Raw genomic sequence first — 26,524 nt, forward strand, 5'->3', positions numbered from 1 at the left:
CAGAATACTGCCGACAGCGCTTGGCCAGCTAGGCGGCCTTCTTGGGCCTGCCCCTGGCCTTCTTAGGCGCCTCAGCCCCATCGCTGCTAGGCGCCTCCTCCCTAACTTCCTTCTTGGGACGTCCACGTCCCTTTTTGCCTGCGGACGACGCCGATGGAGCCTCTTGCGTCTCCTCTGCTTCAGTCTTGACCTCCACCGCATTTACTTGCGGCTCGTCCAGCTCGGCCTCAGCCTCTTCGGCCTTGACCTTCTTTGGACGCCCCCGACCCTTCTTGTCCTTCACCTCGCTCTCGCCCACATTCTCCAGCTCTGTTTCCTCTGCTTTCACCTTCTTGGGGCGGCCTCGCGGTTTGCTCTCCTCAGGACGAGTTTCATCACCTTCGTTCTGCTCCTCGGCCTTCACCTTTTTGGGTTGTCCGCGGGGCTTCTTTTCCTCCATCTCTGGCTTGACCTTCTTGGGCCGTCCTCGAGCCTTTTTGTCTTGCGCTACCATCTCGTTGGTCTCATCTTCCTCCGCCTCAGTCTTCTCAACTTTGACTTTTCGAGATTGACCATGTGGTGCCTCCTTTTCGCCATTCTCGGTGGCCGTCTTGTCCTCATCGCCAGCGGTCTTTGCCTTGTTCTTAGAGCCAGGCGGACGACCACGCGCCTTTGACTTCACGTCGGGTTTGACGTCTTCTTCTTCTCCGTCATCATCTTCACCCTTCGGACTCGGTTCTTCAGCGTCGCTGTCCTGTTCGCGCTTGCGCTTTCCGCGCTTCGCTGCACTAGCTTTGGCTTTGGGCTTGGACGGGGAGGCTGAACCGTCCTTCTTGATCTTGCTCTTGCCCTTCGAAGACCGTCCTTTGATGTCCACCTCCTTGGCCTTGTCGTCAGGCAGCTCGCCTTCGTCTCCTTCTTCTTCTTCGTCATCTGGATTCTTTTTGGCGCTCTCTGGGATGTCTTCTTCAGCCACGCAGCCCTCCATGACCGCAGCTCTAACGCGGGCTTGATCCTCCTCGGTCAGGTCTTCGAAGCCGTCCAGCTCCCCGACATCCTCTCCCCAAGTAGTGCGAATGTTTCTGATCTGTGTTGGCGTGACGCATCCCCAGTGACGCCAAAAAAAGGACGTGTGGCCTTGGATGTCGACGACTGGACAAAATTTGCTGTGAGCCACTTCTCACTCTTCTATCTTCTTGCAAACGTCACTTACCGGTGCCAAATCGCAAGGCGCCTTTCACAATCTTGGTCCCAGTGCAGGGTTTGGGTCCTCTACAGCCAGCTTTGCCAGATTTAGAATACTCTAGACGATATGCCATTTTGTGTGTGTGTGTGTTGTCTGTTTAGGTCTCGTATCCGTAGAGTCTTGCGACGAGATGGCGACCGGGAGGCTTCGTGATGGCGTGGTGATGCGCGTCCGTGCGGACTTTCCATTTTCCAAGTGGAGCTATGTTCCACGTGGGATTTATTCCGCGGGCTGCATTGAGCGATCGAAAAGGCAGGGCTGACGCGTCCCCTTGGCGTGACAGACGTCCAGGTCGGGCGATGAGGTCCGAATTCAAAACCTAGGCCAGACTTTAGCCACCGGTTTCAGTTTTGTCTTGGGTTTGTGAATTTGGAGGCCGGCGTAAGACTCGACACTGTGGGTGGAGAGGCCGCATATTTATTGCCCCTCTCTCTCCTCCCTTTATCTCTGACCACGATCACCAGCCACCTGCCAACTTCACACCGCTTTCTGCTCAACAGCAATCGCTGCAAATCAGCGACTCGCCACTGCCACTGTCTTCAAGAGAATCGTAGCGGCAACGCCAGCGCGACAATAGACTAGCACTTGCTTTTGGCCCCTGAATCGCACAGCCACCAAGTCGGACATATCACTGCGCCCGCCACTGCTCCACAGCGCCCTGCAATCCTAGAGACAGGCAACACACCATGCAGATCTTTGTCAAGACACTGACAGGAAAGACGATCACGCTCGAGGTCGAGTCGTCGGACACGATCGACAACGTGAAGGCTAAGATCCAAGATAAGGAGGGTATCCCGCCGGATCAGCAGCGCCTCATCTTTGCTGGCAAGCAGCTCGAGGATGGACGCACACTGGCCGACTACAACATTCAGAAGGAGTCGACCCTCCATCTCGTTCTTCGCCTGCGGGGAGGCATGCAGATCTTTGTGAAGACACTGTGAGTTTGGAGCTGCGTGCCGATAAGCGCCGTCAGATCGACGAGCTGACCATGTGGGCATGTTACAGTACGGGCAAGACCATCACGCTCGAGGTGGAGAGCAGCGACACGATTGACAACGTCAAGGCCAAGATTCAAGACAAGGAGGGCATCCCGCCGGATCAACAGCGTCTGATCTTTGCCGGAAAGCAACTCGAGGACGGGCGCACGCTAGCTGACTACAACATCCAAAAGGAGTCTACCCTCCATTTGGTTCTGCGTCTCCGCGGCGGTGGCAAGGTTCGGTGCAAGAGCGGCAAAGAGACAGAGCACCAGTGCAAGGAAGCGGCCATGAAGCTGGCTGGCGAGTGCCCGCATTGCCACCTGGCCTTCTGCGCAAAGCACAGGCTGCCCGAGGCCCACTCGTGTGCATTCAGCGCCAGCATCCGGTCCGACGCCTTCATGGCAAACAAGAAGAAGCTCGAGGCCGAACGCACTCACGCCGATCGGGGTCTTGCTCGATGATGGGCCCCTTAGCCAGCTGTCCGATTTTCCTTTTTCTTGTCCCGCTCTTCATGATGTTTTTTTAATTACCAGATCTCAATCAGCATTTTCTCACAAGCCATATGTCTCCAGTATTCTCCATCAACAATCAGCCTTCGTTGCCATGGCTGAGTTCCTTCTCTTCATTCACGTCCCTCTCTTGACATGTTGCCGGTGATTGCTTGATGCCGAGACCTGTGCGGAGACGGTGACAGAACAGTGCCGCGCCGTGACAAATATTTCAAAAATTGAAATAAACAGGCTTTACCTGCATGCGCTCCCTTCCCGCTGATCAAAGAAAGGGTCATTAACTAGAAGGCCCAGGATCCACAAATTGAACGTCTCGCCCATGACCATAGTAGCGATCAGGAGGTGATCAGAAGACGACGACGAGGTGACGACAATGACGCCTCCGACGCTGGAAGCGCTGCGTCTGTCGATGCTGTCGACGCTCGACTCGATCAATCGCTTCCAGCTCGACCACGCCCAGTGGCATGCCCTCGCATACGCCAAGCCCATCATTGGTCTCGCCTGGCAGGACCACCTCGACTCCTCGCAGCTCGGCCAGAATTACGGTGGGGGGAGCGGAACTTTTGTCGAGGGAAGGACTGGGTTCGACCACAGTATCAAGGGCCTCAAGGCCGTGCGCAACCAGGTCCAGCAGGAGCTGTCCTACATTGAGCGGGTGCGTTTCATTCTCTTGTCCAAGATTACTCCCTCTTCCTGCCCTCCTTCCTTTCCTCTTCATGTGCCGCGGAACAGAGCAAAGAGCTGATCCAGTGTTCCTGCAATAGCACATCACAAAGGTCGGCGACGCCTCGCAGCAATTCGGCAGCTCCAACGCCTTCTATCTCGCCACGAGCTGGCAACAGGTCCTCTTCTCCTACCTCTCGCAGTCGCCCGTCGTCCAGATCGACTCGGCCTTTCCCACCGGCGGCCCTGGCGGAGAGGCTGCCAAGGTTGACATTGTCTGTCTGGGAGGCAATCGATGGGTCCGCGTCCTCACCATCAAGCCATTCTCGCTCTTGGCCGAGTTTCGGTATGCCGAGAGCTATGTCACCGTGGACGAGGATGACGAGGAGGAAGAAGAGGCCGGCAGCGGCGCCGACGAAGAGGCTAGAGAAGAGGAGCTGGCAGGAGAGAGGAAAAGGACAAGCTATAGAGAGATGCAGGCCGCCCTCGAGAAGGGCCAGGTCGACTCGGTGGCTGCCGACTGCTCCGTCATGCGCATCATCAAGGAGCTCCTCACCGCCGCTGAGAGAGCCACCGCAGCACCAGCAGCTGCGGGACCGAGCCGAAACACGCCGATTCTTGAGATCGTGCTGACCCGTCTGGATCTTTCCTCGGTCGACGCATCGATGGACGAGAAGTTTCACGATGAGGCAGAGGCGAAGCGGTACGAGACGAGGCTTGCGGCGATGCGGACCTACATGGCGGACAAAGGCATCGTCATCTCGGGCCCATCGGACCGGCGCCTGAGGCCATGCGAGCTGCTGCCTTCGTCGCTGGCCTCGGGTGAAATTAAGCTGGAGGAGCAGAGCGACGAGCAGGCCATCCTGAAGCGCATGTCGTTGCCCTCGCTTCCCCTCGCGCCGCGGATGCCGTCTATGGTCGCCACGACGGTGCTCAACTTGGACCTCTCTTGTCTCGTCGCGCTCGTCTCTACCATCTCGCATATGCGCCTTCCCAGCCGCATCGAAGACTGCGAGAAGTACTTTTGGCCAGATGCACCAGGCGCAGGAGCAGATGAAGAGGAAGCGTTGACGTCAAAGAAGCAGCCCCGGGCAAGGACGCTGACGGAGCAGCTCCAGCGAGAAATGAGCGGCGATGGCCTCTTTGACTCCCTCACGGCATTCACAACGACTGATCGGCCGCTGGAGCTGCGCTGCACAGCCGAGGCCCGCGACAAGCTCGGGGAGATTATCAATCTCGTCGGTGGGCCTGCCGAGCAGCTGCGAGCAAGATCTCTCTTTGGTGATCATGGTGAAGATCCCCAGTCCTTTTGGACAGGCTCTCGGTGGGCAGATGAAAGCTTCCAAAGTGTACGGGAGAAGATTAAGCTACCCGTCAAGGTGCTCGACACGCACGAAACACTAACCACCGAGGCCCTGGCACAGTCACGCACATGGGCAGACGAATTTGAGCAAAAAGCCAAGAGAATCGTCGTAAAGACGCTTGAAGACATCAGCACAAAAGCCGGAGGAGGCGCAGTCGACGCGTGCTCGGGGGAGGCTCTGAGACAGACGAGCCACACGCTTCGGTCGCTACTGGTCGGCCTGGAGATGAATATCACAACGCTGACAACGAACATGTTCAGCGTGAAGTGGCTCGTCAAGGAGGTGATGCGCGTGTACCCGTGCGAAGAAAGCGATGGGCACGAACTTGATGGAGGTCAGGAGCTCGAGACTATGGGACGAAGGATGCTTGGTCAGGTCCGGGCCAGCTTATGGGTCTTGTATCCGAGATCACTGTCAGAGCGCATGGTTGCGCCGCCGGAAGGCAGGAGAGACATGAATATGCTTCAGGTCCGCGTTGCTGGCACCGATGGTGCCGACAGCCAGGCGGAAAAGCAGGCTGTGGCAGAAGACATCGAATTGACGCCAGCAACACCAGCAACATTGCTTGGGGATTACGTCGATGGCGGAACCCAAAAGGCGGAGGGAGGTAGCTACATCACCTCGCCCAGAACACCAGGGGAACAAGCTCCTCTTCAAGAAGCCAATGAGGCCGAGAGCAAGGCAAAGCGCCAAATTTTTCCGGTTCGGTTAGGGTCGCTCGTCAACAATCTTAATCACTTGCCCTCGTCATTATCCTCCTCCCAATCGCAAATTGCTCGACAGCCGGGCGCCTCACCCGCTTCTCGGGCGGGTCTACCGTGGAGAATGCTCAAGTCGCTCATCCGCGGACCGAAGAAACGCGCACGGTTGACCATTCAGCACTACAAGTGGTGGCCCTTGGGCCCCGTGGAAGCTTTCTGGTTAAAATCAACGGACAGGGTCGCGTGGAAGGACCCGGAAGAGCGTACACGCGGAGAAGGAATGCCTCTGACGTACGTCGTCGATGATCTGGAATCACCACGGACAAGTGTCCCTGGCTCTACGATGAATGCGCAGCCTACTGGTTCTGACAAGGAGGAGCAAGAGAACGACGAGGAGGTCGATAGCTGGTGGAGAGGTGTCAAGGCCGACGTTCGACTCAATTGGCTCCACTGGCTGCTCCTTTGTGCGGTCTACATTGGCTGGATTCTCGGATTCTCGTTCCTCGTTCAACAGCTATGGTATCAAGCCGAAGTGTTGGACACCGATGGCATCACTCCTCGCTCCGCGCCTCAATTCTTCGGTTGCACCACGACATATTGGCTGCAAAATTCAAATTGCGGGCTTGAGGGAGAGAATTGCCAACCTTTCTCATCAAACGATAGCATACAATTTCGATGCCCAGCCAATTGCCAGACGACGACGCTGGGAGGATTGAGGGCCGTAGGCGATCAATTGCCATCGTATGTGCCTCTCGTTGTTGGTGGAACCAACGTCACCGATGGCGGGCCGAAGCTGTATCGCGGCGACTCGTTCGTGTGTGCAGCGGCTATCCATGCTGGTGTCCTCGAAGCTGGCAAGGGGGGCTGCGGTTCGCTCTGGCTTGCGGGCGCATCGGCCGATCTCGGCTCGACCTACCAGCACGGCATCAATTCGACATCGTACGCATCAAGCTTTCCGGTCAATTTCTTCTTTGATGACGGTTTTCAATCGAGAGATTGCACCGATCAGAGATCGAAGGGCTACATTCTCAACGTGATTCTGCTGGCCTTTGTCGGCTTCGTCCTCCGTCCAAAGCCCATCGTCTATTTCTACACGCTCGTCTGCCTCGGCTTCTGGCATATCAACTTCATCTCGGAGCCCAGAACGTATCCGATGACGATTAGCGGTCCCTTCGGCGATTTCTTGCCGACGCTGTTCGTCGCCTACGCCGTCTGGAGGCTGACCTTCCGCTTCATTTGGCCAGCATTCCGTAAATTGCCCCTCGAGAGGGAGGTCTTCACTCAAGGCCTCTTCTGGATCGGTACACTCCTTGGTATCGTTTTCCAAAACGTGCCTCTGAGCCGCCTCGTTGCGAGCGACATTGCGAATGAGCCCGGTGCTCTGACAAGCATCATCGTCATCGTCGTCGTCGCAATCGTCTTGGCAATAAATCAGGTTCGCGTCATTCGCAAAGTCGGTGCGCTGCCAAAGTATCTGACGCTCCTCGTCGTTGGTGGAATCATCGTCGGTCTCCTTGCGGCGGTCCCGTCGACGGGTCTACGGCTACACCACTACATCATTGCGCTCGTCATTCTGCCTTTTTGCGCCTTCGAGACAAGGCTGTCGCTCATCTATGCCGCCTTTTGTCTGGGCATGTTCCTCAACGGTGTTGGGCGATGGGGCTTCGATGGTTTGATCCAGGACACGAGCGATATCATCGGATCAGGCCAGACAGGAAGCGCACTGCCCGCATTCTTGGGATCAAGTAATTTCACCGGACTCTTGCCATTCAGCAGCAACGCGTCGTCAGCAGCTACAAACGGACTCATCCAATGGCACCCCGTCAATGACTCCGATGCAGGGTCGTACGACTCATTCCAGCTTCTCGTCGATGACGTACTCATGTACCAGGGGCCTGCCACGCAATTCAATCTCTCGCGCCTCGTCGACTTCTACCAGCCGACATCCACGCAAGCGCAAGGAGACTCGACCTCGACGACAACATCGTCGATGAACTTTACCTACTACCCTGCCCCGAACGCGCAGTTAATCCTCAACGATACATTGGCTACCCAGCCCCACTACATCAGACTCGCTTACATGGACAGTCAATCGGGATCGGTTGGTGATTTCACTAGAGCAGCAACCGCCTACTTCAACGGGACATTTAAACAGCCGCAATACGGCGCAACTTGAGCAGTGTCTTTCTCTAGCATCTCTTTCGACTTCTTTTCTCTCTCTCTCTTCGATAGCACACCTTGTATCCTTTTCTTCGGTTATTCCTGCATCTTTCATGCTTTCGGTCACGCTCACATTCGTTCGCACTCTTGAAATTAATCGTTCATCCATGTTGGCAAGCAGAAGCCTCGTTACAAATAGAACTTCTCCCGGACATAAGGGCCCATGAGAGCGCTTGCTTCGATCCGTTGTATCCTGGCGCTCTTTCCACCTTCTCCGCCATCTCCCTCTCCGGATCTCCTAATGACGCCCAGTCCACCGCCCGTCTCGCTGATGCCGACTTTAGGTCCATTGATGGAGCCTTGCACCCTCTTTGAGATCCTTGCCTCCTTGCCTTGATCCATGCCCGAGTTCCACGTCTTCTTCGACCTGTTCCCACTGACCCGCTTGCGGCTCTCGAGAAGCTCTGTGCGCTTCGTTTGATCGTCTTCCAGCTTTGCGAACGCGCCTAGAGGTCCGCGAAGAGGCCCCACGACGTCGACCCAGCTTAGATGATCATCGATGGCGACTTTGACCTGTGCTAGGGCACCAGCTAGCGAGGGCGTGGAGAGAAGTAAAGGAAAGTGGGCGTCGAAAAGATCTGTCAAAAAGAGCAGAACATCTTCAAGCTCGGGCACCTTCTCCTTCGCTGCACCGCCAAGGATAGAAGAGTCGTGAGAGGTGAGGAGAGACAGCCATCGACAGCATTGGTCGAGAAGAGCAGAGACTTCTTCTTGCGTGTGGATCTCATCCCTCAAAGCTCGCCTGAAGACCGGCCTCGAGAAAGGCACCCGTACAATGACAGCCAGGACCTTCTCCAACCCGGGCGTCGAATCTTCGTGAAGGGCTCGGGCGAGCAGACGGGCGCACTCGTATTCGCCAATGTCGCTGACATTCGCCATCGCGCTGAGGAGCGCAGCCCAGTCATTCTGCGCCTCGAGGCTCGCGACCAGGTCGGGGTACATGCTCTTGCTGACGGCGCCCGACGAGAGGAGGTGATGCACGGTCCTCTTGCCGAAAGGCGCTGTGGACGAAGCCGACGCAGGTGGTAATGTCGAGGCGAGGATTTCAGACACAAACATGTGCGTGAATGTCGCTTCTCTTTTCGCTAGCCCGTGCTGGGTCTTCCACCAGGCAGAGTAGGTCTCGTCCATCTTCTCGCCTGACCCCTTCTCTTTTGATAGAACCCTCAGCTGCTCCACCAGGGTCGTCTTGGCGTCCTTCTCCGCGCTTTGGTCTGCCGCAGGCGCTACTGACGCACTTTCGGTCGTCCACTCGCGCGTGAGATCGCTCTTTCCCATGGCCCAGAGGAGCTGCGATCCACCTTCCGGCACCTCAAAGGGAAGCGTCCACAGCGAGACACCTTTTCGAGATCGATTTTCAAGCTTTTTCGAGGGTGCCGAGCCAACCAAGGCCAATGATCCACCGATCCGTGAGCAGAAATGGCTTGCCGGAGCTTCGGCATTCTGCTCGAGAGACACATCAATCACCTGCTCCGATAGGACAGCGGACAGATCGACGTCAATGAGCAACGAGACAGCATCAGAGGCCTTTGGGAGCAGGTGAGCCGGTGGCGTGGGCGGAGCTGAGAGAGAGGCTACAACGAGGAGATAAGTAGCCGTAAGGAGCTGGAGCGAGGCCGAATGCGATGAGGCTTTCGAAAGGGCCGGCAGCTGAAGGGCACTTGCAGGGGTAGAACCAATGTCCTTGTTAACCGTCGTCGAGAATATTGTCATCTTTGCTACACCATCGCGCGTTAGCGCAACAGCGCGACCATGATGGTGGAAAGCCAGGTCGACGACTTGGCCAGCATCTTCGATGCCGAAAGCATCTTGAACCTGCTTCTCGACTGAGACATCACTGCGCTCTCCGCTGGTCACAACGCCTGGCGCCGCTGCCCTGATAACTCGAACCCTCATCGTAATATGACCTTCGCCCATCGATGTCGAAGTGGAGTGCCCATCTTCGGCTGCGTCAATCACTTCCATCGCAGACATTCGCTTGCCCTTCTCCTTCTTTTTCTTCTGAGTCTTGCCTCCTCCTGCTCCGGACACTCGTGCTCGTTTCGAGAAGAAATGCACAACAACGCCCACCACGTCCTTTGTTGATCCAGTGATAAGCGGTCTAAGAAGCGAGCCCGCCGCACCTCGATCATGAACGCTGATGTGATGCGTATGGAGACTCTCGCTGCTCGAAGGTGACAGCCTCGATACACTGTATGTCACGGTTTCGCCGCTGCCGGTGCTTGGCGAGATAATAGAGTAGTTTCCATCATCATGGCTCGCCAGAACCTCTCCGCTAGCCAGCGCGTGCAACGAGAAGATGTCGCTATCAACTTCGCAGGTGTGTTTTCGGGTCGTTGTCCCGAGCGATGAGGTAGATGCTGTGCGGCCGTTTGCGGTGACTGCGCTCTGCTTGCTCTCGACCCATGCATGTAGCTCGGCCTTCGCAGCATCATGCCGCGACGCAACCACGATGAAGGTCGACCGCGAGGAAGGGCCCATGACGACCAGCGGCGGAGTCAGAGGTTGCAGGGACGGTGAGATGGCATACGAAGCCTTGGGTGTTTGCGAAGAAGGCTATGAAGGTGCCCGGCGTATCAGCTTCCTCCTCTCCAGGTCTTCCTATCTGAGCAGGCAAGACTCACATCAATAAGCACGACTCCTTCGCCTGAAGCGACGTAAACCGCCAGCCCCTTTGACCTCCTGATGGACCCGTTGGACCCGAGCTTGACGGCAGACCCAACGGCAAATCCATCAGCAACCTGTCTCGGCGCACATGCCGAAGACGAAGGTGTCGCCGAAAGGTGGCGCTGCTCTGCAGAAAAGGGCGGCGCAGACGATGACGACGAGGCTGACATAGAGGCAATATGTACAGGTGCTGAGAGCACCGGTGGGCCGGCCGACATGTTGGCGAGTTGGTGGGCCTTGCCTCTGCGTGCGCCGCTTGAGGGCTTTTGTCAGGAAGAAGAAAGGCCGAACCAGGGCCTTGAATCAAGCTTCAAAAAATTTCCAGGAAGGAATTGCACGTGCAGGATCTCGACGGGGGGAAGAAAAAGTCCAGGATTTGGAGAACCAAGTCAAACTAAGCTCCATTGCAAAGAGTTGCTTGGAGACGACGACGATAATCATGACGACGACGACGACAAATGCAAAGATAACGCAGGCAGAGGCGGGTCCTTCATCATCGAAGGCCACATCTGGAGGAAATGGCGGAGCAAGAGAGACGAACGTTGCGGGTGTTCGCAAGACGCCAAGGTGGTCCGACAAGGTAGCAGCGCGCAACAAGATGGCGAGCATCAAGGAGCGAGAAAAGGCTATGAGGGACGCCAAATTGGCAGAGGCTCAGCGCAAGAAGGACGTCACTCTGGAGCGCAAGCGTAAGAAGCAGGAGCGCGAGAGACTTGACGAAATGGCCAAGAAGGTGAGCCTCCGCTGCCCTTGGCTTATGTTGCATAAGATACTGAATAGGTCATCCCCCCTCAAGATGAGCGCGAAGAAGCTCGAGAGAAAGAAGAGACGGATGGGTCTCACCAAGAAGGTTTCACACTAGGTCACGATTTTTGTCGACGCATGCTGTACTATGTCTCAAGTGGTCACATTGGATGAATTGTTACTGTACTGTACATTGATGATCGATTAGGGGTCTTTGATTCTTCTGAGCGGTCTGGACCGTCACGGCGCCCACGAGCGAGGATAGTCCAGGGCGACGCCAGCACTGTACCAGTCATTGCTCTCTCTGTAGGCCTCGTCGCCTTCGTCTTTTGGTCCTTCATCGTAAGAAAGCGCCTGAAGGATCTCTCGTTTATCACAGTAACTTTGACCCAGTGAGCTCCACTCGCTCTCATATCCCAGCCAGTCGTCATTGCAGTCCGCTCCAGCTTCGTTCCGGAAAAGAGATTGGTGGTGCCGTTGAGTTAGGAAGCTCGGAGTGATAAAGCGTTCCTTATCCTCGTGCATGCTGATGATACACGGCAATACTGAGCATTTTGCAGGGCAGAAAGAAGCATGGTGACCGCAGACCTATAAGAGACGGATCGGGTTTTGTTGAGAATTTGAAGCACGCTTGAACCCAGTGATCACGAAGTCCTGAGGGGCACCCGCGTCAAAAGACTCACCCTCGGCTCGCATACCAGACTGCCTCTCACCGGTTCCTCTGCTGACTGTGCCGGTTCGTCCGTCGAGATCGGGCGTTCGTCCACTATCTTACGCTTCTTTGACGGATGAACGTCGGATCCGTCACTTCTCGAGCTGATTGCATTTTCCCAGTCGAAGGCTGTCGATTCAAGTGACGGACTGCTGCGAGCTCTCTTGCGGTCCTTTCTCTCTTCTGCTGTTACATCATATTAGCGGCTTCCCTCCCAGCAACGATACTTTTTTGACACTCACTCGCTTCAGCGCCATCCAGACTCCTTTTGGCGATAGCGTCGGACAGAATTACCCTACTTGGCATTCCACCTTGTAATTTGTTGTAGCCAGGGTCGATCTCAAATGCGTCGATTGCGCCCTCTTCTTCTGTTGTGTCCTTCGGGGTCTCATCCTGCGCGTCGACTGGTGTCGACTTATCGGGACAACGATCACCGTTCAACACGAAATCATCCGTCGCGGCCTCCCTCAAAGATTCCTGATCTGGGCGGTGAGCTTGCACACTGTCGATGAAGCACTGTGAGACGTTGAGAAAGCCCCTTGCCCTCGATCTCTCCGCCAGTAAGTCGTGCGAGCCTTTGGGAATGTTCAATGGCGCTCGTTCAGTGTCCTCCAAAGCCGACCGTCGTTCATTGTCGGATTTTTCGTCCCGAACGCAATCTTGCAAATCATTTGTCGGAACAATGTCAACATCCCCTTGAGACTCGCCGTCTTGCGATCGAGAAAGCAAAAGCTTCGAGGACGCCCTCGAAATGTCTGAGTGAGCCTGTGAGCTCGGCGCACTTAATTCGGAAATGTCGGATTGTGTTTCGGCGTGGTACGCCGGCTCCTGTGAGCATGTAGAAGAATGTGCCTGTAGGGTTCTCAGAGGTTCTTGCAGGCTAGACCGATGGAGATTCACAGACAAGTGTCGACCCTGATCGAGCACAGGTGAGTCGCGATCGGGTCGAGCTTTTCGACGCGTAAAGCGGTCCGTGTCGACGATAGCAAACGCCTACAAATCGCAGTGCTGTGAGCAGACCGACCTGGTGAAAACAAGGCCAGCATAGTTGCCAAATCTCACGGAGATCAGGTCTAGGAAGGCATGCGCATCCTTGGCGGAGTGAAATTCGAATCGGCACCTCCTGTAGCGACACTGCACAGAGGGAATAATAGCAGCAATCGTGAATCAGCAGAGAGGCAGCACCACCGCGGAACAACAACTCACAGTCTGTATGTTATCACTAGTGAGGAAGACCAATGCCACCTTTCGTCCTCGATGGCGAATTTGCATCGGGTAGATATTGAAGAGCGACGGGGGTGGGGAGCAGCCACATTTCGACAAGTTCAGGTCGAGCTGCAATGATGGGACTTCAGCATCTTTGTCGACGCTTCACCTCGAGATCTACAGCAGCCGACCACGCACCAGCTTAGTACGGTGGCCATCCTCTTCCTCGTTCTCTTGCAGCTGTTGGGAGCCTTGGGTGCACTGGGAGAAGTACGAGTCGGCGAAGCCAGATTGGGAAAAGTTGAGTTGACTATATGCGCCGCTGCGCTGCGATGCCATCAGGTCCTCGTCGGAGGCTTCGGGACATGAGCTGCGGCAGAAAGTCCGCAGAAATGCAGAATCGAGAGCACTGAAGTTTCCATCCCTTGGCTTCTCAAGATGCAGAACCTCGCATGACAGATGGGCCCTGCTGGAAGTCCAAGGAAGGTCTTGCCATTCGATCGCAGGACGATTCTTGAGATCTTCAGTGGGCGAGATCGGCGGAGAGCCGAAGCCGCCGTGGTGAATGCGCTTGGGCACTCTCTCGATGAGAAAATTCTTCAATTCGAAGATGGTCTTGTGCAAGGTCTCTTTGGCGACGCGGGTCATGAGGTTGTCTTGGAATGAGCTCAGAGGCTCTACTAATGGATTGTGAGAGTGCGTCTGACCGATGCTGAAAGATGCTGGAGCGTGGGACAAAGGTGGCCGTAAAGAGGGGAGGACTTTCGAATGACACCGTGAGAGCGAGATGAAGGGGCGAAAGTTTGAGAAATCGGTGAAAGCGCGTGTCACACTGGATTGGCGCATACAAACGAGTCAGAGTGCGCCGCTCTTGATTTGCTGAAGGTAGAAGCGGGCCATTTCTTTCAAACCCGCTCTCAACGACCATTGGGGTTGCCAGCCAAGCAGCTCCTTGGCTCTCGTCGTATCTGGCCGCCGCTGTCGTGGATCGTCAACGGGCATGGGCAAATAATTGATCTTTACCGTCGATTTAGCGTTTCCTTCTGGCGATGCTGCGCCAAGCCGTTCTTGGCCATCTTGCTGTCGTAGCTCGTCGACTACGGACGCCACCTCGTCGACAAGACTTCGAATGCTGAACTCGTGTTCGCTGCCTAGGTTGACTGGTGAATGAATGTTGTAGTCTCGCTCCGCAGAATCCTCATTGTCGTCGGCATTCATGAGCGCAATGAGACCGTCGATGAGGTCATGTACGAAGCAGAAAGACCTTGTCTGTGAGCCATCACCATAGACGGTGACGGGTTCCCCTCGCAGGGCTTGAAGGAGAAAGTTGCTCATGACCCGACCATCGAAAGGATTCATGCGAGGGCCATAGCTGTTGAAGATCCTCGCAACACGGACATCGACCTTGTCTTGGTACAGGTAACTGCAGCAAAAGGTGACGAGTGAGCAAGCACGTAAAGAAGAGTGCCTCACGAGACAGCTCACCCATAGGCAAGCGTCTCCGCTACCCGCTTTCCCTCATCGTAGCAGGCTCTTGGGCCTGTTTGATTGACATTGCCGTTGTAGGTCTCCTTCTGGGGTGACACATCAGGATCTCCATACACCTCCGAGGTGCTTGCGAGGAGGAACCGAGCCTTTGTCCTCTTGGCCAAACCGAGCATGTTGCTGGTGCCCATGAAGTTCGTCTTGATCGTCTTGATCTGGTTGGCCTGGTAGAACGGCGGCGAGGCCGGACACGCCAGATGGTAGACCTGATCCACCTCGACCAGGATCGGATTGACAACATCGTGACGGACGAGTTCAAAATTAGGATGCCCGATCCAGTGGCTGACATTGCTCTTTTGACCAGTAAAGAAGTTGTCGAGGACGAGGACGTCGTGGCCCATAAGCATGAGTCGGTCGACGAGGTGGGAGCCAACGAAACCGGCACCACCAGTGACGAGGATTCTCTTGCGATCCTGAGGGCTCAAGACCCGGACAGGGGGGAACGGCTCTGTTTTTACACGCTCATGTTGCACGTACAGCCGCGCCGCTTGGGGCTCCAAAGGATCGCTCGTGCTGGTCCCGGGCGCAACCAAGAAATTGTCGATGCTGCTAATTGACGACATTGCAGCTTTGTTCGCAGATCCCTTTTCTGGCACTGGACCAGCTTTGGGATGCCTTCTATGGGCCTGAGCAAGAGCGCGCGTCCGTTCCAGGTGGTCCGGGGCCCGTACTTGTGAGGTCGGCCTCGAAGAGGGAGACGAAGACACGGAAGACGAAGAGGAGGTGTTGAGGCCGCTAACGGGAGGGCTGCTGCTGTTGTTGCTGCTGCTGTTCTCGAGATGAGTGCTTTCGAGATAGAGCGTCTGCAGCCTTGACAGCGGCACACACCAAGGCCGCGCAGACGTCGACGCCCCGCCCTCCGTTGTCTGCATCCTTGCGCCAACCAACACTCAACACCGGTGGAAAGGCCAAGCGGAGCGCGAAGATTAACCTCCTCCGCTCGGAATCACACGTGACCTATAACCTGTCAATGGATCTGAGCGAAAAGGGAAATTTACGACAAGTCCAGTCTTCGACATCGACGGCGGGCTGCCAGGCGACAGCAGAGCATTGATATGGCGCCCCCCAGACATGACCCTTTTCGGCTCGAGGTGCAGGATGTCACTCCTGTCTCGATCTCAATTCTCTGGTCGCTTCGGCCACCGCCGCTAAGCGCAATACCGAAGGGGCTGATGCACCAACAGACTTCGACTTCGTCTTCTTCCTCTTCCTCCTCCCCATCTCCAGTTGCGTCAACGTCTGCGAACATTCGAAGCGCACCACCAAATTTATCCGCTCCTTCTCCATCGCAAAGAATACATTCTGATGGAGGTGTCGTTGCCACGAGGAGCGTCAATCGAAAAGTCACAAAAGTCACGACGATCCGGAATCCCAGCCCATCGCAACGAGTCCCAGCCCCATCATCCTCCTCGTCCGGCAAGCAACCGCGGCATACTGGCTCGCGGCAGCTTGCGGTGCCCTATGACAACGACGACTGGCCTTCGGAGGACGGTGCGACGGCGGTTGAAGAGCATGACGGAGCTGGTGTGGCGGAAGACGAATCTGGCCATTCGGAAACATCTGATACCGCAAACGATCCCGCCTCGGCCACTTCGTCCTCCCACCCTCCAGCTCAGCTTCCGATGAGCTTGACCAAAATTTTCGACAGCGGGGTCAGCGTCAGCGTCAACGGCGAGCCCTGGCTCCAAGTCGTCATGGGTGATCGGGGACCAGACGAAGCCTTTGTCGTCGTGTACGGACTGCTGCCTGACCGCGACTACGAGATTCTCCTCTGCGTGGGCAAGGATGAGGCTGTCGTTTCGGCACAGACGAGCAGTGTCGCAGCTTTGAACTCCAAGAGCTTGTCGGATAAAGGTAGGTCTATGCATGCGACCAGGCAAGAGTGCGTTCATCCGCATGCTGACTTCTGATGTAAGTCAACGTAACTCCCTCATCGCCTTCGACCATCGACAATGCCGGAGGAGATTTGATTCCCTCCAACGATCACTCGCGCACCTCATCTGCCAACGTCCATCCTCCATCTGCAGGCAACCTTGTCTTGAGAAGCCATACACCACCTACACAAGATTCAGCAGACCCAACTACTGTGCTCACTGACTCGGTGGACTCCGACGGCATCGGTCCGTCGCCAAGACAGCCATCCCCGACCCATGTACCTGCCTCCACGACGGCCTCAGCCACTGTCATGGGGTCAGGTGCAGGTGCAGGAGCTTTGACGGCCAGCGCGCTACAGGCAACTGTCAACACGCTCCTACGCAAAGCTCGCAAGGACACTTCACGCGCAGAGTCGGCTCTCCGTAATGAGATTGAGGCTCTGAAACGAGCGCTTGATCGTATGTCGGGAGTGGACCATCGCGCAAAGCAAAAGGTGCTGGCATTGCAGGAAAGCATTCGGCAGGCGACACAAGCCAGTAAGGATATCGACGAGGAAACGACGCTGGTGGAACAGGAGAAAGGCAAATGGGAGGATGAGGAGAAGGAGAAGGACGAAGAGCTCAAGTCGACAAAGGCACAAGTCGGCAGTCGGGTCAAGGAGAGCGAGGGCAAGATTGAGGCTATGGAGAGCGAGGTGAAATCCTTTGAAGCCGAGGTTGACGTTGTCAAGAAGCGTCTGGAGGCCAAGCTGGCCGAGAAGAAGAAGCTTGAGAGCGAGAAGGTGGTCGAGCTCGAAAACGAAATCAAGCGGCTTCAGGACGAGACCGATCGAGCGCTGCATTCGCCGGCCTACGAGCAACAGCATCTGCAGCAGCTCCAGCAGCCACAGGGCGGCAGTGGGATGGGTGGCCACCCGCCCTATGTACACTACTACCAACCACACTCACCACATCAACAGGGTCAGCTCGGCAACAACACAGCCTTTGTTCCGAGTCAGATTGTCGGAGGGCGATCCGGTCGCGGAGGCGCAGGAAGAGGAGGAAGGACGGCTTCGGGAGGGACTTCTGGTGGTGGGGGCGGCGGCAAGTCTTCTTCACGCCGTCACTACGGCCGTGGAGGTCATCTTGGACGCCCGGCTCCTCATCATCAGAGCGGCTCAGACGAGCTCGAAAGCTACACAAATCAAAGCCCACAAACCGCCCATCACTACCCTTTGAATCCGGCAAACCCCGAATTTGTTCCGTCAGCCAGTGCGTCGCCCATCACGGCTAAAGGTACCCTCGCAGCACCCTCTTCTCTCGGGCCACACCATCAGTACCACAGTCAGACGAGCAACTCCGTCGGCGTCTCTCCACATCTTGCGCCGAGGTCTGTCCACAGCGGCTTTGGCAACGATGTTGCAACCATCCAACAGCAGCGGCGCAGCTCGTTCAGCCCGAACCTTTCGGGCGTTCCGAGCGGCACCTCGCCGATTGGACCGCCGTCGCAGGGCGTCCCGCCCGGATCGAGTCCTTCACTCTGGACCTCTCAGAACCCTAATTCAGCGACAAATTCATCGGGGCTTGACATCTGGGGTATGCCTATTGCCCCGGCATCGCCCAAGGTTGCGACAAGTGCTTTCAACCCATCTCCCTCTCTGCAACATCAAGGAACTACATCTTCCCCGCCTTCTCACTTTGGCAACAATCCTTTCTCGAGCGGCATGGTTGATTCGCCAACGGCGTCTTCGAGCCCCATGCACGCCGCATTCCTTCGCGGCACCGCTTCAGGCTCGACGCCGGGCTCCATCGGCCCGCCGTGGCACCCCGTGCATCACAATCACCAGCAGCAGCAGCAGCTCGACCCGTTGTCAATTGGCTCGGGACGAGGCTCAGCTCCTGTCAGTCCGACTTTCGCAACGCACGAAGAGGCCCGCGCCTCCCCCGTCGCTGCTCCGGGCGGGGCAGCCACACAGGGTCAGGTCGACTGGTCATCGATGCCCATGAGCTTCGCCAGCGTCGCAGCAGATCGAGCAGGCAGAAGGAACTAGAGCTGTACTTTTCACCACTAATCTCTATATTCACAAATCCTTGTACTTTTACACCTCAGCGGACTTGTCACGCTCTCGCCCATGCACTCCACGCAATAGACGCGATCCCAAACCGCTCGAAAGAAAAAGAAAATCAATTGCCTCTAGGCACCACTTCAAGATCATTGATCATTGACCACACTTCCATGTGACAATGTCACCGTCCACCATGGTATAGGTCTTTCCGATCTGAGAAACTTTGCCAGCCGCCTGCACCCTGCTCTCGTTGCCGAACTCTTTCAAGTCGTCGTATGAGAATTTCATGCCGCAGATGAATTTGTTTTCGAAGTCGGAGTGAATGACGCCAGCTGCCTGTGGGGCCTTGATGCCCTTTTGGATCGTCCATGCCCTCGTCTCCGGCTCGCCGACCGTGTAGTACTTGATGAGCTGAAGGGCATCATAGCCACTCTTGATGATCTTGCCAAGTGAGCCTGTGACATTATCCCCAAGCTTCTTGAGCTCCTCAGCCTCTTTGTCTGGCCCACCGAGTGCCATGAGCCTCTCTTCGAGCGCAACGCTGAAGGGGATCAATTGGTCGCCCGGGTTGTTCTTGTCGATCCACTCCTTGATCTTGGGAAGCCACTTGTTCTTCTTCCGCACGTAGTCGGTCTCGCTCAGGTTGACGAGGTAGATGACGGGCTTGGCAGTCAAAAGCTGCATGCCGTTGATAACGTCGATCTGTATGCAAGAAAGAGTCAGCGTTTGGCTCTCTCTTCTTCGTCATGAAATGTGCGAGTCAAGGTCCAGTCCATCGATATCAGTGCGTTACTTTCTTTCTCATGTAAAGGCTTGATGGGCCATCGACGAGCTGGGTTATAAAATCGAGAGTCTCTGCTCTCTTTATCATCACTTGATTTTCCTCCTTCCCTCATTGTCCCTTCTTCCATTGACACAAACACAAATCTCTTACAAAACTCACCTCCTTGCTCGTCCAGTCGCCTTTCCGCACATCCTTGTCCTCCTCTGACAAGAGGTGGAGCACCTTCTCCATCGCAGCCAATTCTTCCTTCTTCTTCTTGTCTTCCAAGCTGACGCTGCCTGCTGACTTGACGATTTTCCGCGAGTTCTCGACCATCTTCTCGGTCCACTCAATGTCCTTGAGGCGGAGCTCGTTGGAGATGATCTTCATGTCGCGACACGGGTCGACATCACCCTCTACGTGGATAATCTCATCATCGGCGAAGGCACCTATGTGGGGAATCCAAGATGGTCAGATTAATTGACCATTAGAGCAAGAAGGAAGCGGGAAAGGAGCGACTCACGAACAACCTGGAAGATACCATCGACGGCTCTGACGTGGCTCAAGAAAGCATTTCCCAGTCCAGCACCGGTGCTGGCTCCCGCCGTGAGACCGGCGATATCAATGCACGTCAAAAAGGCCGGCACCTCGTTCTTGGGCTTGTACAGATCGCAGAGCCATGTAAATCGCTCATCGGGCACCGCTACCCTCGACTCTTCCGGGTCAATTGTAGCGTATGGGAAGTTGGCTGCCTTACCAAGGTCGGCCTTGGCGAGGACGTTGAAAAGAGAAGACTTTCCGACGTTGGGCATTCCCACGATGCCCATCTTGAGGTTGTTGGACACCTTGCCGAGGCGTGCCTTCTCGGCAGGAGCTGCGGCCTTCTTGGGAGGCATCCTGGCAGATTTCTTGCGGGTGGTCGCGGAGCTGCAGAAGAAGGAGGCGGTGGGTAAGGCAGGCGCGGTGTTCGCTCTGAGGGTGGTAAGCGCTGTATTCGCTGCGAGGGTGCAGGTCGGGCTTGATCTGAGTCCTGTCGTGAGGAAGAAGCCGGCGACGAGGACCATTAACTTGAGGAGAGAAGAAAAAATTGAGGCAAGGAACACGAAGAAGTCAACCATCTAATAGCCACGTGCATAATTACTGCTTTTTAGTCCGAGTCCACATGGCATCTCTATTTCATTGCCTCGCCGAAACGATGAATCCAAACAGGAGAGGAGGGGACCAGACATGCGTCGTGACGGTGGTGGTGATAGCTGCAAGGCTGGATATGACATTGTCCACAGGAGGCAACACTGAGTTGTGATGTGAAGAAGAATACACAAAGTCCAAGAAGCTCTACTGCTTGTGGGTAAAGCAAGAGAGAGGAAGGTCTACTGATACTCGTAACACAAGGGAGCGTTGCCTCTCGGATCGAGAACGTCCCTCACTTTCTGATCCGGCCAAATACCAGCCATGGGGAGAATGGTGTCGTATGTCACGGCATTTCCCACTCCAAGGCCTTCGTGCTCCGACTGAGTCTGTTTTCCACCGATGGCACCCTGATTCAGTGGACTGCGCTTCTGCCAGCTGTACCACTCTTGCTCGACCATGCAGTGATGCAAGTAGAAGTGGCTCGACTCTGGTGAATAATTGATATCGAGATTGTGAATCGAGAAGCTTTCGTGTGCTGCGACGTGAGGCTGACGCCGTCGCTTGACGTTTCAGATTGCGTGCAGAACAAGGAATGCATATCACAAAACCACTCACTGTCCCTTCAACGCGCTGGGCAAAGGTCTCGTAGTCGCCGTCCCGAGCCTCAAAGACCCATCTGATCGCTTCCGGTGACACCATCTCCTCTCCCGTCATGTTGGTAGTCTCGTCATCCTCTTTGACTTTCTGCGACAGTGATCCTTTGAATGCCTTCTCCTCGGTTGAGAATCTTTTGGCCAGATCGGATGGCGACAACCTTTTTGGCTGATTCGCCGGTTTGATGCTCTCGGGCTTTTCGCCCTTTGCTAATTTGCTTCGGCGAGTATGACCTGTCTGTTCCTTTGCCTTTTGGATGATGTGATTGGGCAATACGGTGTTGTTTGCCACCTTAGTGTTCGTCGCTGCCACCTTGGAATTGGCAGCAAAGGAGCTCGTCAGTACTTCGCTCTCGACCGACTTCCGAAATGGATGTCGATTGTAGCGCCGAGAGATTCTATGCGGGGAAGGATACGCGACCATCTCCGGGAACTCCTCGACGATCCAGTTCTTGCCCGTGCCCGTCGCAGGGCCAATCTGCCATGGCTCAGTACCCCAGAGAGGTGCTTTGTCCAGGCCGTCCTTGTAGTCCAGCGTCCAATTCCAATACGGCATGCCGAGGTTCTTGGGAAAGCCACAATTTTGCTGTTGTCACAGGAGTTCAGTATCATCACCATTCGTCTGAAGCTGCAATGGCCGGACTCACAAGCTCTGTTTCGACATTATAGACGAAAAGGCGATGCCACGCAAGGAAGAGGCCAGTGAAATGAACGAGGGGCGTACATGTTGCATGGACATAGACGAGGTCGTCCCAAAACGTCGACTTTGGATTAATGTTTGGCACGCCAGACAAGTGGGAAGGCGCAACAGTTCGGAGGCGGCTGTCGTGTGGCTTCCGTTTCAAGCACTGTGCCGGATCAACAAAACAAAGTCAAGGGGTGGACAGGGAAGAGTCAGAGGCCTATATGCTCCAAAATGTGCAAGGGTCAAGGTCAACGCACCTGGACTGCCTCGTTGAAGGAGATCTGCTCCTGTCGAGTGAGCGTTCGCCACTCCTTGCGGACTCGTGGATTATCACAGTTGCCCTTCCAGACTGGCCTTCCCGCGACGGTCGCATCAGCAGACGTAGGAGACGGAGTTGAAGACCCTGGCACGACGAGGAGAGCCAGAACAGCAATGACGACGAGAGCGAGGAGGGACTGCTTTGCGCGCATCGTCGTCGGTGCTGAGACAGCAAAAGGTGAAGGAAAGTGAGAAGAAAAGGGGAGAGGGGGGAGATCCAAAGGGAGGGAAACGACGCCCACCGCCCTTATAGGCCGCACTACTTGAAAGTCCTCAAACCGTGGATCGATCTCGACCGACCTACTTCAGGCCCCGCTGGGATGGGCTGCTGCCTCCTTGGCGACTCTTGGCGGCTGTCGTGCCTCTCATTCCCCAACCTCGAAATGAAAGCAGTAGATCAGAGAGAGATAGGCACACCCAAGAGGCTAGGGCGGTGAGCGGACTTGGACGCACCAGAAATGCACTCAGTACTCACGGAGCGAAGCGCACCCGCCCGTCGAAAAGATCATTCCAACGAAGAAAGAAAAAAAAAGGAGAGAGATGAAGGCAAGCAAGTAGCTAATCAGTAGTGTACTGGTGAGATTAGTCACATACACGCCGTCGGCACACATCATCACTACTGCTACTCCGGCACGACTCCTAGCACGCCCAATTCCTCCTCCCTGACTACTGCCCGCTCTCATAATGTCACCCCTTTTTCTTGTTTTGGACCTCCGTCCTGGCCGCGCCCGCCCTTTGTCGCTCGCCGCAATTCCGCAGACGAGGAGACGAGACGCGCGAGATTAGAGTCGATTCTCCGTTGTTGTCCCCGAACGGGCTCCTAGAAAAGCCCATACCCAGGATGCTTTTACTACTTCATCCATGTCCTAATTATCTGTACTGCTAGGCTGGTCGGGTTGTGAAACTGTCTCATGCGGAAGACCAGGGCTGAAGGTGGGCGCAAGACGGCTAAATTTTTCAGAGCCAGAGGAGCTATAGGCAGCCCTTGCGCCACAATTCATCCAATCCGCAAATAGGGCGGGATAAAGCCATCATTTGATTTTCTTTAATGTCATCAGAGAGAGAGACAGATAAATAAGCATGACACAGTAAAGATATCGTGAAGCTGAGAAAGAGTAGTCGTATACAGAGTCGAGAGCAGAGAGATGAGAATCGGAGCACAGAGACGGAGAAGCGCCAACGAAGTAGAAAAGCCGTGAACCACTAAGCAGACAGGACAGGAGAGCGAGTCGTTACTGTGGACCTCGAGGGCGAGAGGGACCTAGGCTTGACCTGCGTGTTCTGGTCAAAGACGACACGAGCGCCTGCAAAGACGTAAGGGTAGGCGGCCTGGTACGAATTGACGAAAGTGCGCCTGCCCGCAATCGAGGGCGTCGTGGCCCAGCTGCCGCCCAGGACGACGTTGTGCTTGCCGTCAAAGAAGTCGGCGCTGTAGCCAGGATACAGGGCTGAGGGCTTGAAGCCTTCGTAGTCGCTGAACGGCGTCGAGGTCCACTCCCACACGCCGCCATTGTGGCCAGGGAGATGCTGCTGCACGTGCGCGGGAGAGCCCGAGACGGGCCGGGAGAGTGCAGGGGGGACCGGGTGCCAATTGCGGAAGCCGACGTTGGTACCTGGCCGATCGGTGCAGTTGGGTCCGCTGGCCGCGTCCAAGAAGCGGCGGAGCTCGGCATGCGACGGGAGCCGACCTCCCTTCCACTTGGCAAAGGCCTCCAGCTGCGCTGCCGAGGCCTGCACTGGCCAGTGCTGTGCAGCCTTCATCGACACGGCTCCATATACCGTCTTGACCCTGGGGTCATTTGCGACGTAGACCCAAGAGGGAGGAGTCTCTTTGGATCCCGTCTTTTGAAGATAGTCGAGATATTGTCCATTGGTAATAGGCAGGGCCGAGATGCTAAAGGCGTCGGTCCACACCTTGCGGGCCGGTGACTCGTTGTCCCAGCCAAACTCTGGCTTGCCAAGCTGGTCGTTGACCTCGTTGACGTTGCTGGAAGGCCGCGACGCGACAAACTTGGAATCCTGGGCATCGTCATCATTGTGGCCGAGCGTGATCTCGGCAGCCTTGAAGTTGAGAACGTGATCCTGAGCGGCTTGGCCTCCCTGCCTCTCCCATGCAGCATCCCACTGACGGGCGAGCGTGTTCCAGTCGGGCGCCGTGAAGCCTTCGGGTGCTAGCGTATTGGGACTCTGGACGAGCATGTAGAGAAGCGTCTCGAGGTGGAGGGCCTTGTGCTCGAGCGTGAGCCAGAGCAGACGGGCGAGTCGGCGGTCGCAGACGCGCTTGCCCTGTGCCACGTCGTCATAGATGCCCTCGACACGCTTGGCGACCTTGGCCCGGTAGTCGAGCAGCTCGTCGAGCGTGGGCCAGTCCTCGGGCTTGGTCGGCACCTCGCTGTGTGGGTTGCACTGCGTCTCGTCGTCCACGTGAGGGTCGATGCCGCGCTCAAAGATGGCCGAAAAGTGGTCGTTGAGGTGGGGCTCGTTGAGGTTGCGGGCGAGCATGATGTCGCAAAAGGCAGGGATGTGGCCAATGTAAAAGAGGCAAATGTGCCGGAGATCGATTGGCTTCTCGTGGAGCATCCTCTTCGGGATCATGGTCAGCGTGACAGTGTCCCACGCCTTCCACAGCTGCTCCCAGTCGGAGCGCGAGGGCATGCCCCAGGTCGAGTGGACGGTGGGTTCCTCGATGCCGTTGCTGCCTGCGCCTCCATCCGAGTCAAACTCCCAGCTGCCGCGCTGGCCATTCGCCTGCTCTACCGTGAGGCCCATGCCCATGTCCTGACGGGAGCCCGTCATGAGTCTGGTGCTGCTGAAGTGGAAGCCGGGCCGCTCGACGAGCCAGACATCGTACAGCTCCTTGTCGTCGCTGTAGCGCTCCACGACGCGGAGGCCGGCGTAGTCAAAGACGTCGAGGATCTCACGCTCGTTGTACTTGTACGAAGATTCGACGTGGATCAGCTCGCCCTCTTCAATGTCGATGGGCTCGTCTGTGCCGGGCAGCTCGAGCCTCTGGTCGCACAGGGAGCGGTAGTAGGACTCGTGGCGGCCCTCGTCGTTGTTGTAGCGATCCTTGTACTCAAACTTGGCGGGGTCGAGGATGCCATGGCCGCCCAGGATATGGTCAGCGTGGCGAATGCCCTCGAGAATAAAGTCTCGCGTGACGCCGTTTGCATCGTGGTAGGCCTTGGCCACAGCCTCGGGCTTGTTGCGCCGGTCGACGGAGATGAGCATCGTGTCGCCCGGCCGGAGCGACGACTTGGCAGCCGTCTCGAGAAACTCTGCGGCGCCGCGCCGGTTGAAGTTGCCAATGCTGGAGCCGAGCCAGACGAGGCAGCGCTTGCCGTCGCCGCCACTTCCTGACTTCGTCTGGGCCAGGCCGCCCTTGCCGATAAAGTCGAGCCCCTGGTCGTAGGTGGCCCACATGCCGTTGATGCCGACCTTGCCGTCGAGGACGGTCCAGTCGTTTGCATCTGCCTTTCTGGCCTCCTGTTGGTGAAGTTGCTCCAGCGTGCGTACCAGCTCGGCCTTGTCGAGGTCCAAAGCATAGTACTGCACAGCTGGAGCGTCCTTGTCCGCGCCCGGCCGAGGGGGAATGCCCTCGAGGCCGCGGATAAGGTGGACGGTCTGAGGCAGAAGAAGAGGCAAAGCAAGCCGGTCAGTGTCAGTGGCACTGCTTCACCACGCCAGGACGGGCTCAACTCACCTTGCGCAGCGACCCAGCGCCGAGCTCCACTAGTGAGGCACATCCCACACCTTGATCACCATCCATGCCCTCTTCGCTGTTGACGCCGCCATTGTGACGGCCGACCTTGTGATCGCCCCACTTTTCCTTTTCGCGTTCTGCGCTGTGGGGCCAGCCATTGCTGCTGCTGCTGTTGTTGCTTTCGTCGTGGTTCTGCTGCTGCTGCTCGTCGTTGTGCACGATATCGTCCGTGTTGCCGCTGTGCGACTGCGCGCCCGTCTGGTGGCCGAAAATGCGGAGGGCAATGTCCTTTGAATGCGTCTCGAGAATGTTCTTTTCAGCGCTCCAGAGGTAGTACTCGGGCTCTTCGACGAGGCGGTCGTAGAGGAGCAGGCCGCGTTCGCTGTAGAGAATCGTCGTGGGCAGGGTGCGCCTAAATGCAAAGTGGCGGTCCTCGATGTTGTCGACGCTGCCCGGGACAATGTACGTCTTGTAGCCCTGGAGGCCCTTGATGATGTCCTTGCGAAGCTCCTCGTCGGACTTTTGAGACGACTGACCCGAGCCAGAGTAGAGGTCCACGAGCGGAGGCGTCGACGTCAGCGTCGACGTGTTGCTGTTGACGGGCTTGCTCTTGACTGCAGGGGCTGCGCCGGCATCGAGGGCCGGCGTCGTGGCGGCTGTGGCGGTGGGTGCCATTGCTCTTGTGTGCGAGTGTTCGTGTGTGGGTGTGTCCGTATGAAGCAAAAGGCAGGCAAGCAGACACCAGGACACAGCAAGGAGTGGATTGGAAGGTTGGAAGAAGCAGCAAGTCGAAGTCGGCGGCTATATTACCCTTTT

General features: G+C 56.4%; 12 protein-coding genes across 12 annotated transcripts; 4 read left to right on the forward strand and 8 right to left on the reverse strand.

Annotated features, from left to right (window-relative positions):
• Positions 1-15: 15 nt before the first annotated feature.
• Positions 16-1,298, reverse strand: FA10DRAFT_300878 (zf-PARP-domain-containing protein; the record flags this gene model as incomplete). Its single annotated transcript, XM_025524896.1, has 2 exons — positions 16-1,131; positions 1,193-1,298. The coding sequence occupies 2 exons, from the start codon at positions 1,296-1,298 to the stop codon at positions 29-31; spliced, it is 1,209 nt and encodes a 402-aa protein (XP_025379588.1). The 3' UTR covers positions 16-28.
• A 218-nt stretch (positions 1,299-1,516) lies between these two features.
• Positions 1,517-2,911, forward strand: FA10DRAFT_266162 (putative polyubiquitin). Its single transcript, XM_025521387.1, has 2 exons — positions 1,517-2,162; positions 2,231-2,911. Exons 1-2 carry the CDS (start codon positions 1,912-1,914, stop codon positions 2,664-2,666), a joined length of 687 nt encoding a protein of 228 aa, XP_025379589.1. The 5' UTR covers positions 1,517-1,911; the 3' UTR covers positions 2,667-2,911.
• A 76-nt stretch (positions 2,912-2,987) lies between these two features.
• Positions 2,988-7,745, forward strand: FA10DRAFT_250704 (hypothetical protein). The gene is made up of 2 exons (XM_025519572.1): positions 2,988-3,369; positions 3,479-7,745. Exons 1-2 carry the CDS (start codon positions 3,088-3,090, stop codon positions 7,616-7,618), a joined length of 4,422 nt encoding a protein of 1,473 aa, XP_025379590.1. The 5' UTR covers positions 2,988-3,087; the 3' UTR covers positions 7,619-7,745.
• Positions 7,697-10,591, reverse strand: FA10DRAFT_278944 (hypothetical protein). The gene is made up of 2 exons (XM_025523504.1): positions 10,287-10,591; positions 7,697-10,218 (listed from the first exon to the last, which is right to left on the reverse strand). Exons 1-2 carry the CDS (start codon positions 10,545-10,547, stop codon positions 7,792-7,794), a joined length of 2,688 nt encoding a protein of 895 aa, XP_025379591.1. The 5' UTR covers positions 10,548-10,591; the 3' UTR covers positions 7,697-7,791.
• A 143-nt stretch (positions 10,592-10,734) lies between these two features.
• On the forward strand, positions 10,735-11,269 carry FA10DRAFT_300882 (hypothetical protein). The gene is made up of 2 exons (XM_025524897.1): positions 10,735-11,062; positions 11,126-11,269. Exons 1-2 carry the CDS (start codon positions 10,769-10,771, stop codon positions 11,189-11,191), a joined length of 360 nt encoding a protein of 119 aa, XP_025379592.1. The 5' UTR covers positions 10,735-10,768; the 3' UTR covers positions 11,192-11,269.
• A 341-nt stretch (positions 11,270-11,610) lies between these two features.
• On the reverse strand, positions 11,611-13,135 carry FA10DRAFT_91581 (hypothetical protein). Its single transcript, XM_025525779.1, has 4 exons — positions 12,992-13,135; positions 12,848-12,919; positions 12,028-12,778; positions 11,611-11,971 (listed from the first exon to the last, which is right to left on the reverse strand). Exons 1-4 carry the CDS (start codon positions 13,055-13,057, stop codon positions 11,718-11,720), a joined length of 1,143 nt encoding a protein of 380 aa, XP_025379593.1. The 5' UTR covers positions 13,058-13,135; the 3' UTR covers positions 11,611-11,717.
• Positions 13,136-13,168: 33 nt separating this feature from the next.
• FA10DRAFT_285264 (hypothetical protein) lies at positions 13,169-13,639 on the reverse strand (the record flags this gene model as incomplete). Its single annotated transcript, XM_025523979.1, has 1 exon — positions 13,169-13,639. One exon carries the CDS (start codon positions 13,637-13,639, stop codon positions 13,169-13,171), a length of 471 nt encoding a protein of 156 aa, XP_025379594.1.
• A 207-nt stretch (positions 13,640-13,846) lies between these two features.
• On the reverse strand, positions 13,847-15,099 carry FA10DRAFT_228444 (UDP-xylose synthase; the record flags this gene model as incomplete). The annotated part of the gene is made up of 2 exons (XM_025518749.1): positions 13,847-14,414; positions 14,477-15,099. The coding sequence occupies 2 exons, from the start codon at positions 15,097-15,099 to the stop codon at positions 13,847-13,849; spliced, it is 1,191 nt and encodes a 396-aa protein (XP_025379595.1).
• A 453-nt stretch (positions 15,100-15,552) lies between these two features.
• FA10DRAFT_266168 (hypothetical protein) lies at positions 15,553-18,554 on the forward strand. The gene is made up of 2 exons (XM_025521388.1): positions 15,553-16,390; positions 16,453-18,554. Exons 1-2 carry the CDS (start codon positions 15,592-15,594, stop codon positions 18,438-18,440), a joined length of 2,787 nt encoding a protein of 928 aa, XP_025379596.1. The 5' UTR covers positions 15,553-15,591; the 3' UTR covers positions 18,441-18,554.
• Positions 18,555-18,608: 54 nt separating this feature from the next.
• Positions 18,609-20,277, reverse strand: FA10DRAFT_274822 (hypothetical protein; the record flags this gene model as incomplete). Its single annotated transcript, XM_025523232.1, has 3 exons — positions 19,742-20,277; positions 19,399-19,667; positions 18,609-19,157 (listed from the first exon to the last, which is right to left on the reverse strand). The coding sequence occupies exons 1-3, from the start codon at positions 20,112-20,114 to the stop codon at positions 18,609-18,611; spliced, it is 1,191 nt and encodes a 396-aa protein (XP_025379597.1). The 5' UTR covers positions 20,115-20,277.
• Positions 20,278-20,588: 311 nt separating this feature from the next.
• FA10DRAFT_300886 (Di-copper centre-containing protein) lies at positions 20,589-22,157 on the reverse strand (the record flags this gene model as incomplete). The annotated part of the gene is made up of 4 exons (XM_025524898.1): positions 20,589-20,897; positions 20,965-21,588; positions 21,650-21,850; positions 21,945-22,157. 4 exons carry the CDS (start codon positions 22,155-22,157, stop codon positions 20,589-20,591), a joined length of 1,347 nt encoding a protein of 448 aa, XP_025379598.1.
• An 863-nt stretch (positions 22,158-23,020) lies between these two features.
• FA10DRAFT_250714 (hypothetical protein) lies at positions 23,021-26,479 on the reverse strand. The gene is made up of 2 exons (XM_025519573.1): positions 25,709-26,479; positions 23,021-25,629 (listed from the first exon to the last, which is right to left on the reverse strand). Exons 1-2 carry the CDS (start codon positions 26,381-26,383, stop codon positions 23,209-23,211), a joined length of 3,096 nt encoding a protein of 1,031 aa, XP_025379599.1. The 5' UTR covers positions 26,384-26,479; the 3' UTR covers positions 23,021-23,208.
• Between the last annotated feature and the right edge of the window lie 45 nt (positions 26,480-26,524).

This window comes from Acaromyces ingoldii (assembly GCF_003144295.1).
Source record: "Acaromyces ingoldii strain MCA 4198 unplaced genomic scaffold FA10scaffold_2, whole genome shotgun sequence".
NCBI lineage: Eukaryota > Fungi > Basidiomycota > Exobasidiomycetes > Exobasidiales > Cryptobasidiaceae > Acaromyces > Acaromyces ingoldii.

What these genes read in the sequence shown, in the direction of transcription:
- FA10DRAFT_266162 (XM_025521387.1), top strand. Translation starts at nt 1,912, where the DNA reads ATGCAGATCTTTGTCAAGACACTGACAGGAAAGACGATCACGCTCGAG. An exon ending in CAGATCTTTGTGAAGACACT is followed by an intron (nt 2,163 to 2,230) that starts GTGAGTTTGGAG and finishes GGCATGTTACAG; the next exon opens with TACGGGCAAGACCATCACGC.
- FA10DRAFT_250714 (XM_025519573.1), bottom strand. Translation starts at nt 26,383, where the DNA reads ATGGCACCCACCGCCACAGCCGCCACGACGCCGGCCCTCGATGCCGGC. An exon ending in GCGCTGGGTCGCTGCGCAAG is followed by an intron (nt 25,630 to 25,708) that starts GTGAGTTGAGCC and finishes CTTCTGCCTCAG; the next exon opens with ACCGTCCACCTTATCCGCGG.
- FA10DRAFT_266168 (XM_025521388.1), top strand. Translation starts at nt 15,592, where the DNA reads ATGGCGCCCCCCAGACATGACCCTTTTCGGCTCGAGGTGCAGGATGTC. An exon ending in CAAGAGCTTGTCGGATAAAG is followed by an intron (nt 16,391 to 16,452) that starts GTAGGTCTATGC and finishes TTCTGATGTAAG; the next exon opens with TCAACGTAACTCCCTCATCG.
- FA10DRAFT_91581 (XM_025525779.1), bottom strand. Translation starts at nt 13,057, where the DNA reads ATGCAAATTCGCCATCGAGGACGAAAGGTGGCATTGGTCTTCCTCACT. An exon ending in CTAGTGATAACATACAGACT is followed by an intron (nt 12,920 to 12,991) that starts GTGAGTTGTTGT and finishes CCCTCTGTGCAG; the next exon opens with TGTCGCTACAGGAGGTGCCG. An exon ending in TCTGGATGGCGCTGAAGCGA is followed by an intron (nt 11,972 to 12,027) that starts GTGAGTGTCAAA and finishes ATGATGTAACAG; the next exon opens with CAGAAGAGAGAAAGGACCGC.
- FA10DRAFT_300882 (XM_025524897.1), top strand. Translation starts at nt 10,769, where the DNA reads ATGACGACGACGACGACAAATGCAAAGATAACGCAGGCAGAGGCGGGT. An exon ending in TTGACGAAATGGCCAAGAAG is followed by an intron (nt 11,063 to 11,125) that starts GTGAGCCTCCGC and finishes TCCCCCCTCAAG; the next exon opens with ATGAGCGCGAAGAAGCTCGA.
- FA10DRAFT_250704 (XM_025519572.1), top strand. Translation starts at nt 3,088, where the DNA reads ATGACGCCTCCGACGCTGGAAGCGCTGCGTCTGTCGATGCTGTCGACG. An exon ending in AGCTGTCCTACATTGAGCGG is followed by an intron (nt 3,370 to 3,478) that starts GTGCGTTTCATT and finishes TTCCTGCAATAG; the next exon opens with CACATCACAAAGGTCGGCGA.
- FA10DRAFT_278944 (XM_025523504.1), bottom strand. Translation starts at nt 10,547, where the DNA reads ATGTCGGCCGGCCCACCGGTGCTCTCAGCACCTGTACATATTGCCTCT. An exon ending in AAGGAGTCGTGCTTATTGAT is followed by an intron (nt 10,219 to 10,286) that starts GTGAGTCTTGCC and finishes GCACCTTCATAG; the next exon opens with CCTTCTTCGCAAACACCCAA.